General features: G+C 39.0%; 1 protein-coding gene across 1 annotated transcript; it reads right to left on the bottom strand.

Moving 5' to 3' along the window:
- Window positions 1-6,065: 6,065 nt before the first annotated feature.
- Window positions 6,066-13,788, bottom strand: OOSP2 (oocyte secreted protein 2). Its single transcript, XM_047823287.1, has 4 exons — window positions 13,725-13,788; window positions 9,079-9,257; window positions 8,061-8,164; window positions 6,066-6,264 (listed from the first exon to the last, which is right to left on the bottom strand). Exons 1-4 carry the CDS (start codon window positions 13,786-13,788, stop codon window positions 6,066-6,068), a joined length of 546 nt encoding a protein of 181 aa, XP_047679243.1.
- Between the last annotated feature and the right edge of the window lie 95 nt (window positions 13,789-13,883).

The raw sequence follows: 13,883 nt of genomic DNA, 5'->3' as shown, positions 1-13,883 counted from the left end.
AAACAAGTCGGTTGCTCAACCAACTCAGCCACTGAGGTACCCCTGATTTTCAAATATAAATCAGATTACATCACTTCCCTGGTTACAATGCCTGCAGTGACTTATCACTTTACTAAGATAAACACAAAACAAAACAAACAACAACAACAACAACAAACAGTACATGTTCCTACTGGTAGCCCAGACAGATTCCCCATGATAATATATTTCTGTGGACATGGGTATCTGTTTCTTATTTTGGTAAATGACTGAATAATAAAATTATTAAAGACAGTGCACAAAGCACAGTATAATTCTCACAATTAATGGATATTTTATTTACTTTTTGTAGAAGTGAAGCTAGGATGTATATAATTAAATGTTAACAAGGCCTTAAGGGTAGTGGATTTATATATGATTTGATTCATATATGATTTGATTTATATCTGACTTGTTTTACTCTTAAATATCTAATGTTCCCTGTTTTATTTGGAAGGAAGAGAGAGAATCTGAAATGAGTTCTAATAGAACCACATGAAATGGATGGGTTTATATGTCAAAATTACTTTCAAAAGTTTTTAAATAATACAGATACTACATATAAAATAGAAACAACCAGAGGTGCCTGGGTGGCTCAGTAGGTTAAGCATCTGACTTTTGATTTCGGCTTAGGTCATGATCTCATAGTTCGTGAGTTTGAGCCCCACATTGGGCTTTGTACTGACAGCACAGAGCCTGCTTGGGATTCTCTCTCCTCTGTCCTGACCCCACTTGCTCTCTCTCTCTCAAAATAAATAAACTTAAAAATACAATACAATACAATACAATACAATACAATACAAGCCATTAAATTCATGATCATTAAAGATGATGGGAGAGTTTGTGAAGGGAAGATTGGAACTGAATTTGTTCTGGCCTCATCGTTAAATGTTTGTGTGAATTGAAGAAAGATGCCTTCCCCTTTCTGACACTGCCTGGGGAATCAAGTGGCAGGACTGGAGGCCGTTCTAAAATCCAGCCACATCATCACCTTCATCTTGTAGCACAAAAATACTTTAAAAACTTGTTGCCTCACACCAAATAATTTCTTTTACCCCAAGCAATTATTCATCCTCTATATCCTCCCAAATCTGTTAGTATAAAATATTCTTATTTCCAGATGAGGAAAGGGCTCTCTCTGTTCATAGGTATGAACTCTTTTAGTTTTACTGAGGGCTGTGTAACCACTTTAGTAGTTTTCTAGAGAACTAAAGGTCAGCAATTTAAAATGATTTGAGTGGGCATTGAGGCGGGCACTTGTTGGTATGAGCACTGGGTGTTGTATGTAAGCTAATGTGACAATAAATTATATTAAATAAATAATAAAATAAAATAAAACTATTTGAGGCAGCACGGGGTAGTGGCTAATGGCAGAAAGACCGAGATCCAGATCACCTACTTTTTTTATTGTTTTTTTTAATTTTTCTAGTTTTATATTTTATTTTTTCCAGCCTTTTTGAGGCATAATTAGCCAATAAAAAGATGTGTATATTTAAAGTATCCAATGTGATGTTTTGAAATACATATATATTATGAAATAGCTTGACAATCAGGCTAATTTTTATATTAAATCCATCAACACACATAGTTACCTTTTTTGTGAGAATACTTTTTTTAATTTATTTATTTTGAGAGAGAGAGCAAGAAGGGGAGGGGCAGAGAGAGAAAGAGAGGGAGAGAGAGAATCCCAAGCAGACCCCCCACTGTCAGCACAGAGCCCAACGTGGGGCTCAAACGCACGAACCGTGAGATCATGACCTGGGCCAAAAGCAAGAGTTGAACGCTTAACTGACTAACCCATTCAGGCACCCCTGTGATGAGAATTCTTAATATCTACTCTCTTAGATGATTTCAAGTACACCATACATATTTACTATGGTCACCACGCTGTATATTGTTTCCAGAACTTACTCATCTTACAACTGAAAATTCATATCCTTTGACCAACATCTTCCCACTTCTTCCCCACTGTTTCTCTGTTTCTATGAGTTACATTATTTTAGATTTCACATGTGAGTGAAATCATGCAATACTTGTCTTTCTTTGTCTGATATTCTCACCATAATGCCCTTCAGGTTCATCCATGTTGTCACAAATGGCAAGATTTCCTTCTTCTCATGGCTAATATCTATATTCATAATATATGCATAATATGTCATGTATAACACACACATTTTTATCCAGTTATCCCTCGATGGATGTTTAGCTTGTTTACATATCTTGGCTGTTGTGAATAGTGCTGCAGTGGACATGGGGGTGCAGATATGTCTTTGAGATGCTGATTTCACTTCCTTTGGATATATGCCCAGACATGGGAGTGCAGGATCACGTGGGAGACCCATTTCTAATTTTTTTGAGGAAGCTCCATATTGTTTTCCATAGCAGCTGTACCAATGTAACACTTCCAGCAGCAGTGCATAAGGGTTTCTTTTTCTCCACACTCTAGCTAACACTTGTTATTTTTTGATTTTTTGATAATAGCCTAACAGATGTGAGGTGATATCTCAGGGTCTGGAGTTGCATTTCCCTTATGATCAGTGATGTTGAGCACCTTCCCACATACCTGTTAGCCCTTTGTATGTCTTATTTTGAGAAATGTCTGTTCAGGTCCTTTGCCCAATTTTTAATCTGGTTGTTTTCTTGCTATTGAGTTGTAGGAGTTCCTTATATATTTTGGTTAGTAATCCCTTGTTAGATGTATGCTTTGCAAATATTTTCTCCCATTCCATAGGTTGCCTTTTATTTTGTTTCTTTTGCTGTGCAGAAACTTTTTAGTTTGAGGTAATCTACTTGTTCTTGCTTTTGTTGCCTGTGTACTTGGTGTTGTATCCAATTCATTGCCAAGACCAATGTCATGAAGTTTTCCTCCTATGTTTTCTTCTAGGAGTTTTACAGCCTCAAGTTTTTAATGTCTTTAATCCATTTTGTGTTAGTTTTTGGCTGTAAGATAAGAATCCAATTTCATTGTGTGTGTGTGTGTGTGTGTGTGCAAATCTAGTTTTCCCAAAGCCATTTATTGAAGGGACTATACTCTCCCCATCGTGTATTTTTGGCAATGTAGGAGTGCCGCCATCATTGACTCCATCTTTGTTCTTCCATCTTGTTCATGCCTGAGCAATGACCTTCACTGGAGCTATGTGTTCCACATGGAGAGAAGGTTAATGTGTGCCTAGACTGGAATGCAAGAAGGCTTGTTTTGATGGTCCCTAAAGTGACATCCAGAAGGCTCCACTTTAGGTAACTAGTAGAGAGGACTCGTATACAGAAAGTCTCACTTTAGGTAACTATTCTGTCACCTCACCACTTTGTCCCTCTTTCCATAAAAGCTGGGTCTGGCCTGGGCAGAGAATAGCAGCAGAGAACGGGGGTGGAGAATAGCTGTGTACTATCTGGATAACCACCTGCCTGCCCCCATCCTCCCTGTCGGTAAGTAACCCTGACTAAAACTCTATGTAAATAGCATAGACTGGCTTCCTTCATTTTTTGGTCTTGAAGTGCTCTCACAGGCTGGAGGATACTTTACTGACCCTCCTCCACCTTCTAATAAGCATCTTCATTGAAGATTAGTTGATTATATAGGTGAGGGTTTATATCTGGTCTCTCTATACCATTCCATTGTTCTATATATCTGTTTTTATGCCAGTACCATACTGTTTTGATTATTATAGCTTTGTAATGTAATTCAAAATCAGGAAGTGTGATGCCTCCAGCTTTGCTCTTAAGATTTCTTAAACTATTCAGTCTTTTTAGTTCCATATGAATTTTAGGATTTTTTTTAACTTCTGTGAAAAATGTCATTGGAATTTTGATAGGGATTACGTTGAATCTGTAGATCATTTTTGGGAGTTCGGATACCTTGACAGAATTCTTCTAGCTCATTGACTCAGGATATTATTTGGTGTTTTCTCCAATTCTTTTCATCAAGGTTTTATACTTTTCAGTGTGCAGATCTTTTACCTCCTTGGTTAAATGTATTCATACGTGTTTTGTTAATTTTTATATTATAAATGGGATTTTTTAGATTTTTTTTTCATACAGTTCCTTGTTTATGTGTAGAAATGCAACTGGTTTCTGCATGTTGATTTTTTTTTATCCTGCAATTCTACTGAATTTGCTTTTTACTCTAGCAGTTTTCCGGTGGAGTCTTTTTTGGTTTTATATATATTAGATTAGGTCATCTGCAAACAAATAATTTGACTTCTTCCTTTCCAATTCGGATGCCTTTTTTTTTTTTTTTCTTGCCTAACTTTTCTGGCTAGGATTTCCAATATTATGAATAGAAGTGGTGATGTTTGACAAAATTTAACATCTTTTCATGATTAAAACTGTCAACTGATTAGGTACAGAAGGATTTCCCCTTCACATAGTAAAGCCTGTATCAGACAAGCCCATAATGAACACAATACACAATTGTGAGAAGCTGAAATCTTTGCCTCTAAGACTAGGAAAAGATCACCAATTTTAAGAGAAGCTGGCAAATGATTTAACCTATGTTTCTTTTCTCATCTGTAAAATTGGTACAATCGTCATACATAACTTTGGGGTTATTAGGATTAAGTGTGCTGTTAGTACGTGCTAGTAACATTGTCTGACACGTGTTAAGCCTCACCGAAGTGTTACCTTTAAGTTTCATATGAACTGTCAAAGGTAGATGCCCACTGTGACAATCTTTAAATTCTTGGACAAGTAACCATAAGCAACATTTTATTGTAAATGATATAATAGCAGCACTTCAATTTTTTTTTAATTGAAATATCTTAGTGAAAAATACCTTGGCAAAATCAGATTCCAGACTCACGTAACATTCAAATACACATTTAATAAGCAATTGAATGGCACAGCTCCATCCTCATAAACGATATAAGAAATATCCCAAAAGTCAGAAGAGACTTTTTTTGTGCGTTGCATGGTAAAATTGCCTCCTTGGGGGAAAGAAGGGGTCACAGGTAGCTGTTGACAAATGGTTATAAGAGGATGATACTGTGATAGGATGATCCAACCTTTCACCACCTCAATCAGTTGATTATTTCAAGTGTGGAAAAGTCACATCAGGGAGAGAACAGAAAATGTGACATCAAATTTCAGTTAAGAAAGTGGTTGTTGAAATCCTAGAATATGAATCTAATTTCCTTCTGCAATAATTACTCAAATATGATATACATAGAATACTTTTAGGAATTGACTTTACTAATTAGGAATTATTTTTAGGAACTGATTTTACTAATTAGGAAAGCCCACACAAGTTAAAGTATCTTCACACAAAAGGACTTTGTCTTTCCTGAGAATATGTTAAATTTTAGACTCTGCACAAATTTACTCTCTGGCACATTTAGATACCTATCTCTATTCTTTATTTTTACTAAAAGAAAATATTAAAAAATTTTGAGAGAGCATGCACACGCCAGTGGGGGAAGGTCAGAGAGAGGGGGACAGAGGATCCGAAGCAGGCTCCACTCCATCAATAGCAGAGAGCATCTTGTAGGACTGGAACTCACAGACTGGGAGATCATGACCTGAGCTGAAGTCAGATTCTTAACCAATGGAGCTACCCAGGCGCCCCTACTAAAAAATATATATATATTTAGAACATATTTCTTGAAGGTTCATATTAATTGGATCAAATTATTGTCATTGAAGACATATTGTTCTACCATATAGAATAGAAAATAAAATTTTTGTGAGACAGAGACACAGAGAGAGAGCAAGCAAGGGAGCATGCATGGGGTGGGACAGAGGGAGGGGCAGAGAGAATCTTAAGCAGGCTACACACCCAATGAGGAGCCCAATACAGGGCTCAGCCTCATGACTGTGAGATAATGACCTGAGCCGAAAACAAGAGTCATATGCTTAGACGATTGAGCCACCCAGGTGGCCCTAAAAAATAAAATTCAAATGGCTAGTATAAATTACCTATTAACATTAAATTAATCAGCTATACCCCTAATGAATAAAAAATGAAAAATATACTTTCACTGAATCAGGACCTTTACTGAATTAGGGATGTTTAGGGGTAAGATATCTAAGAAAAGATTTATACTAACTTTTTTTTAATACAAAAAAACAGTTTTTCGAACAAAATTCATGATGCCAACTCCAAGTCTCCATTTCTCCTTAAGGAGGGAACCCGTCTGACTTGAACTTAGTAATCCTAGCTCTTCAGGTGTTGTCTCAAAGTCAGCAATAAAGGGACTGGGGTCCAATTTTATTTCATTATCTGCAGAAACTGGTGTGAGCCATACTGATTTCCTAAAAAACAAAACAAAACAAAAAAACAGAAGCAGATATTATTGGCATACTTGGTACCAGGTCATTCTGAGTCTACAGGTGGGGACAAAGTTATTTTTTTACCACTGTTGAACACAGTGGCCATTTTCAGTATAATGATTTAGGGGTGTGGCACAGGCCTTCTGCATAACTGATGATTTGTAATGCTTGCTTCAGTAAAGTACCAAAGTGCCCAGTGGAATGGATTTAGACAAGTGGATTCCTAAGAACAGTAAGTAAAAGCTGTCAAAAGCTTAATCTGACCCCATGCAGTGGTAGTAAAGGATATGTGTGTGTGTGTGTGCGCATGCGTGTGCAGCAGTAACATTTATGCACCAGTAACCTAATCATATATCTGTTGGCCTTGTTTTCATTTTTTTTCTAAGGAAGATAAGCTGCAAACAACATCAAAATTACTATCGAAGTAGAAATGCTGTAGTCATCATAATTAATCTGGTGGCCCACGGAGAGGCAATAGCTCCAGGGCATTATTTCAGAGTGTTTTATATTACTGGAAGCATCAGCTAATATATAGGAATGAAAATGTGTGTGTGTGTGTGTGTGTGTGTGTGTGTGTGTGTGTCTACAGAATCCAGTGTTAGTGTCAGCTACTCCCCAGAGTATTGCTAAATTCCTCAGCCTTCGATTTGCCTTATGAAAATAAGTTAAAAGAAGATCAAAGTATTTAACAATAAGAATGTATGTAATGTACACTTAAAAATGGTTATAAATTTTCTATGCTAATTTGGATGTAAATTTTAAAAAATAAAATTAAAAAAAATGGGTACAAATTTTATCTTATGTATATTTTACCACAATAAAAAATACCAATTATCGGGCACCTGGGTAGCAGTCGGTTAAGCACCAGACTTCAGCTCAGGTCATGATCTCATTGTTCGTGGGTTTGAGCCCTGCATCGGACTCTGTGCTGACAACTCAGAGCCTGGATCTTGCTTCGGATTCTGTGTCTCCCTCTATCTCTGCCCCTCCCCAACTTGCACTCTGTCTGTCTCTCAAAAACAAACAAAAAATGAAACATTAAAAAATTAAAAAAAAAATTCCCCCCCACAAAAAGGATTCTGATAATGTTATAAGATACTATACACTTGCTCTGAGCTCTACCTTCTTTTTTTATGTCAACTATTTCCATATATCAAACAAGGATGAAATCTTTTCCAAGATTTGTAACTCGTAAAACTCAACGTGAATATTACAATGACATGGTAACGTGTTTCAGTATTCACCATTCCACTTGGTCTCAAAGTTTATGTGGGGCCCCTTTGGGATTCAGCATCTCAGTTCCACAAAACTGCAAGCAAAGTGCATCTAATGATTAGGCTGATAAACCTTTCCTTTCATGCATTTCCATGAGTTAGTATTAAAATGAAGGACTAGTTTTCTCTTTTTAGTCATTCACTGTATTCACATGGAATTAAGCCATGAGATGTATTAGGGTATTATAAAGGAGAAGACGTTAAAAAAAAGCATCAGGTTTGACTCTTCCACTTATTAAGGCGACTGGGTATCTAATGATTCTGCTTTGCAGTTCAGTTACCGTAAAATAACCTAGTTACACTAGACTGCATAGGTTTTGATTCTAAAATAAATATTACATTAAAAAATAAAAATACTCCATATTATGATAAATGTCAATTTCATGCTTGTTTGGAAATACGCTTACGGGTGAGTCAAATCTAAAGTCTATGCTTTGCAGAAGCATCTGATTTGGTAAAGGTAAGATGGATGCTTTCCAAAGGAGTCTGGTCTATTGGACTGACCTAGAGGCAGAACATTCCAAAGGGATTTTCTGGCTCTCACAATGCACAATCCTAGGGTTAAAGAACATCTCTGTTTGAAAAAGGAGGGTATCCTCTGAAACAACCTAGAGGAGCACAATATTTAAGCAGAAGGTACTTCTCGTAACAGGGGAGGCATACATACATTTGTATTCTAGTTTAAGATTTATGCCTAGGGGCGCCTGGGTGGCTCAGTCGGTTGAGCGTCAGACTTCGGCTCAGGCGGCTCAGGTCATGATCTCACAGCTCGTGGGTTCGAGCCCTGCGTCGGGCTCTGTGCTGATGGCTCAGTGCCTGGAGCCTGCTTTGGATTCTGTGTCTCCTCTCTCTGCCCCTCCCCCAACACATGCTCTGTCTCTCTCTGTAGTGAAAATACTTCTTCAGTGAAAATACTGCCTCAGGGCAGTTCAAATGATCCAATGAATAGGATAAACCTTCGCAGGATTTGTGACTCTTCCCCTTTGGAGCATCGAATGAAACTTAAAACTGTCTGCTAAGCTTTGGTGAAATAGAAGAGGAGCTGAAGGACAATTTAAAATAGGTTTCCTAACCAGTCAGGAAACCTGTGCTCTTGGGTCCTGTGCACATGAATGGCCCAATGTTCAGTGAATGATAAGGAAGGGACCATGTTGTCATCTGCCCATAAATAACGATAACTAGAAGCAAAATGTAATCCTTAAAACAAACAAACAAAAAAAGACAATAATTTTAGAGCCAGGTATAAAGATCTAAAAAACTACTTCAAAGTTATTTTTAGGGGCACCTGGGTAGTTCGGTTGGTTATGCATCCCACTTCAGCTTAGGTCACGACCTCACGGTTCATAGGTTCGAGCTCCACATTGGGCTCTGTGATGACAGCTCAGAGCCTGGAGCCTGCTACAGATTCTGTGTCTCCCTCTCTCATCGCCCCTCCCCTGCCTGCACTTTATCTCTCAAAAATAAATAAATGTTAAAAAAATTTTTTTTAAGAAGTTATTTTTATAAATAATACTGTACTCACCTTTGTCTTGATCCCACGGTCATGTACAGGGTATATCAAATCATATGCAGAGGACTGAATCCAAGTCATAGGGCAACCTGATCCCAGGTGCAATTCATCAGCAAATATATACAGATCACTGTTGTGCCCACATGGGCTAACCAAGATCATAACCCAGTCCATTGAACAACTTACTGTCACTACAGAAAGAATCATATAAGAAAGTATCAGATGTGTATTTACATCCGGGAAGAGCCCAAAGAATATTCAGCTCTGCCCTTTGTGGTAAATAAAAGGTATTTCTTTCTCCGGCCAAGGTAATCAAGGCTTATAGAATAACATATAAAGGGTTTTCACATTACCGGTTTTTCCAAAATATCTGCATATTATCCTCAAATAACTAGGCTTCATTTATTTCACAGGGAAGAAGATCAACACATAAGAAAATCATAATCTTCTAGTCCCCTGCCTCCTCTAATAGAGATTATATTCTAACGAGGGTGATGTATCTGGGACCACACAAAAGGCACAGAAGTAAATTGCAATGCATTCGAATAGGAGAGATGTATTCCCAGTAATGCTCTTTGGAGAGGGAGAAGGGGAAAGGGTGGGAGAGTAGAATCCTGATCTGGAACAGTCCCTACCAAAGACAGAGCCACAGAGGAAAGACTCTGAAGAGAGAAAATCCGCTGCCTGGGATGGCAGTTCTGTGAAGGTTTCCATGTAAAACCTATTCTTATCCTTTACATTGAAATCTTCAGTCAGTCAGGGATAATCACTATTTCTGGAGGCGCCTGGGTGGCGCAGTCGGTTAAGCATCCGACTTCAGCCAGGTCACGATCTCGCGGTCTGGGAGTTCGAACCCCGCGTCAGGCTCTGGGCTGATGGCTCAGAGTCTGGAGCCTGTTTCTGATTCTGTGTCTCCCTTTCTCTCTGCCCCTCCCCCGTTCATGCTCTGTCTCTCTCTGTCCCAAAAATAAATAAACGTTGATAATCACTATTTCTAATGGACTCATTTATCCCGTGGAAGAAGTAAAGACGGACAGTAACCAGAGCTTCTCAGAGCGCTGATCAGAGTTGAACTGCATGGATCCTACTAATGTTCAGAAAGAAAACACAGATTTATTGGCTTTAAAGAGTCATGATTAGTGGTAGGGGGAAAAACTAATGAAACAGGTTACAAAACTTCCAAACTGGAGAACAAAAGAGAATGGAGAAAAACAAATTGAAACAATTTAGAAGAAGGCAAAAAAGCCTTAGGGGAAGAGACAAAACATCAAAGCAAACAAACAAACAAAAAGGACAAAAATTAAGCCATAGGGGGATCCTGGGTGGCTCAGTCGGTTAAGTGTCTAACTCTTGCTTTTGACTCAGGTCATGATCTCACAGTTGTGAGTTTGAGCCCTACATTGGGCTCTGCACTGACAGTGCACAGCCTGCTTGGGATTCTCTGTCTCCCTTTCTCTCTGCCCCTCCCATGTGCTCTCTCACTCACTCTCCCTAAATAAATAAAATAAAATAAAATAAAATAAAATAAAATAAAATAAAATAAAATAAAAAAGTAAGCAATAAGATGATTGCAATAAATGAACTGCAAGTATATGTCAACAATAATAAATGTAAATGAACAAAATACTTCAGGCCAAATGACCAACAGCCAAATGAAGAAATTATAATGTATTTATATAATCAACTTCTAGGTAACATGGCAAATATAATTATAAAGTATCAATCTGAAAAAAGTTATGAGAAAGAAGCAAGTCACAACACAAACCTTATATATCTAACAATACAAAATTGAAATGACAGATAACCATTTTTTATAAAAGATTTTTTTCCAAACAGAGACTATTCTTCGGTAGCCAGTACCTGCCCCACACTTAAGGCATGCGACTCATAACCCAGAACATGACCCCACATCTCATCTGATACAGCCTCCTCATGTTTTGCAAAAGTGGAAGTAACCGGGTTTAAATTTTATCTTCCTATTTCGACGCTAATATAAATTACTCTAACACAACCTGTCATCCAAGCTAGGATAAGTACTTTGAACTTGGATTTCATTTCATAATTATCTTTATATTCACAGCTGCACAGAACCCAGGGAATGTTGAATATACATAGTTTGAATTGTAGCCCTTGTTGATAGTACCACCTGCACGCAGAACTTCCGGATGAGCAGAAATTACAGAACCTCCCCCTTACTGTTTAACAAAGGGAAGGGGCGGGAGAGAGTGAAAGTCTGACTGGCTATCCAACCTATAGGAAGGTAACCTTCTTACAGCTGGCTGGATAGGGCTTGAATTCTATAGCTACCCAATTATTAGATTTTGAAAAAACTGGTTAACACTGCAATGCAATTTATTCACGAGTCAGTGAAGGCCACAGAATGGGAAGATTCACAGTCAGGACGAACAGAAGTTCTGGCAGTTTGACGGAGTGTACTCAGAGCCTCAGTCCAGTTAGTGGACTGGGCTGGACTGGTTCAAGTGAATGTGCACACAAGGTGGCAATTCTAGCCAGTAACTGGAAAGTTAAGCTACAGTGGTTTGGGATGACATTTAAGACAAATTTCCCATACTCCCGAGGTCTCCTGGGAGCTGTAGGTGTTCTAAACACTTACATGCTTTGGAGCCTAACAGAACCTGGAAGTAAATAAAGTAGTGACCTCTTATTCCAGAAATAAGTAGTTCAGTCACTGCTGAAGTCCGATCAATGCCTCCTGTCCCCCACCAGCATCTCTCTAAAGGCAGAAGAAAAATAAAAAAAATTGGGGCACCTGGGTGGCTCAGTCGGTTAAGTGTCCAACTTCAGCTCAGGTCTGATCTCACAGATCATGGGGTTCAAGCCCTGCATCGGGCTCTGTGCTGACAGCTCAGAGCCTGGAGCTTCAGATTCTGTGACTCCCTCTCTCTCTCTCTGTCCCTCCCCTATTCATGCTCTGTCTCTCTCTCTCAAAAAATAAATAAACATTAAAGAAAAAAAATTTTAAATAAAGTAAAGCAACAATAGGAGTATGCTCACTAATACTCAGGTGTGGTAAGTGGCTATTGTCTCCTACAGAAAGGACATAAAGTGATGAGTAAATTGATAAGGGCTCCAAGTAGAAAGCCTTGCTTAAAAGCTGCCTTTGGAAGGCATATGTGAGCAGATCTGTGGTCAGGAAAATTGTTAGGAAGATTTTCCTTCCTAAAGCAGTTAGGATCACCTGTCATGGGTGTTTTCCATTATTTACGCCGATCTCAATAATATACCACACGCCACATATGATAATGGCAGTCTGCACATCATCTAAAAATTATATTACCTGTGCCGTGAAGCACAAAGCATATACCTGATTGACTTTGACCCTGTACTCTTCACAGATGTGCTGAGTAAACTGCCACTCTATGGTAGCTGTAGAAATATTAAGAGCTGGAGGATGATCTTCCCACAGCAAAAACTCATTAAATTACCTCCCAGTAGATGACTCTTGCATCAATTTAGGAATTGACAACAGGTAGTCGTTGGAAGAAATAGTCAAACAAACGACTTTAAAAATGACCATCTGCCATCAATATTTATTACTTCTCACTTCATACTTCTCACAAATAAGTCTACCATGACTCTGAGCAAGCCAGTCCTGTGTCAAGGGGCTAACTGTCCACTTATTATCTTCTTTCCTAAAGCACTGGGGCTTTCCCATTCCCCTTCCCCTTACATTCCCATTACAAAGTAATAATAGAAAGTCGGATCACACAATGAAGAGAATGGCTAGAGGTTCAAACCTTGACGAGGAAAGCTTCCCCAAACAGTAATAGGGAGCAGTAGACCTTGGAATACATTCAGGATATTCTTAAACACTTTGGAGGACCTAAGTCTTCCCAGGGTGAAAAAATATTCATATGTAATGAGCAAGAGATTCCAACACTTCATAAGCCAGTAAGTTCTGGCTCTTTACAGATAAACCATCAAGAAAGCAAGAAAATTCAGGGAGATGGTTTGCGGGGAAAGTGGCATTGGAGAAAGCAGGTGTTCTATATTAGTGACTGTCACCTCCAAATCGCTCCATGGGTTGGAAATATTATCCTACTGTCACCTAGATAAGAGTATGAGAAGGACCCTTCCTAGAGGAAAAAAGATTGCGACATTTAAAGTTGGATTCAACAGGATAAGTGGATATGGACATACAGGGAGTCCAGGCTTCTGTTGTCACTTATTTTTCTCATACTAATCTTAGTCAGTCTGACATTATGAGGTCATGCCTCTAGCATCGGAGAAATCTGAGGGAAAACCCGAGGAACACATGTAGCTGCCACGCAAATTGGCTGAAGTAAGTAGAATCTTCCTTGCACCTGAGCATCATAGATCCCAGCCAGGCCTCAATGTCCTGCTTCCTCACCCCAGATGACCCCAACGCCCTGTGCTCCCCACTCCAGGTGCCCCCAATGCCATGTGCCCCTCTATCCTAGATGGCCCCAATGCCCTGCATCCCCTTACCCCAGAGGGCCCTTACTCCCTGAGTCCCCCACTCCAGATGGCCTCAGTATATTGACTCAAGTCTCCTCGGCCCGAAAGCACTTCCCTTCCAGCTGCTTGTTAAGATCTGAACTCTTCAGGAGGAGAGTTCCTGCATGGAAAGCGACCATAACTCCTCCAAGAAAGTGTTCTTTAGAACTGGCCTCTACCATAGATGCTCTCAGTGCAAGGCCAAATCAAGGCAGCAAGGAGCGACCAGACTCCTAAAGCCATAGAGACCTTCATCTGGACAGACCCCCAGCCAGGACTTCTCAGGAAACAGGAAGTCGTGCGGCCTTACGTGATTTTATACGGCATCCCACACTCAG

The sequence above is a fragment of the Prionailurus viverrinus genome, chromosome D1 (assembly GCF_022837055.1).
Source record: "Prionailurus viverrinus isolate Anna chromosome D1, UM_Priviv_1.0, whole genome shotgun sequence".
NCBI classification, from domain to species: domain Eukaryota; kingdom Metazoa; phylum Chordata; class Mammalia; order Carnivora; family Felidae; genus Prionailurus; species Prionailurus viverrinus.
The sequence above is the reverse complement of the archived record's forward strand: the minus strand, read 5'-3'. Positions and strand labels throughout refer to the sequence as shown.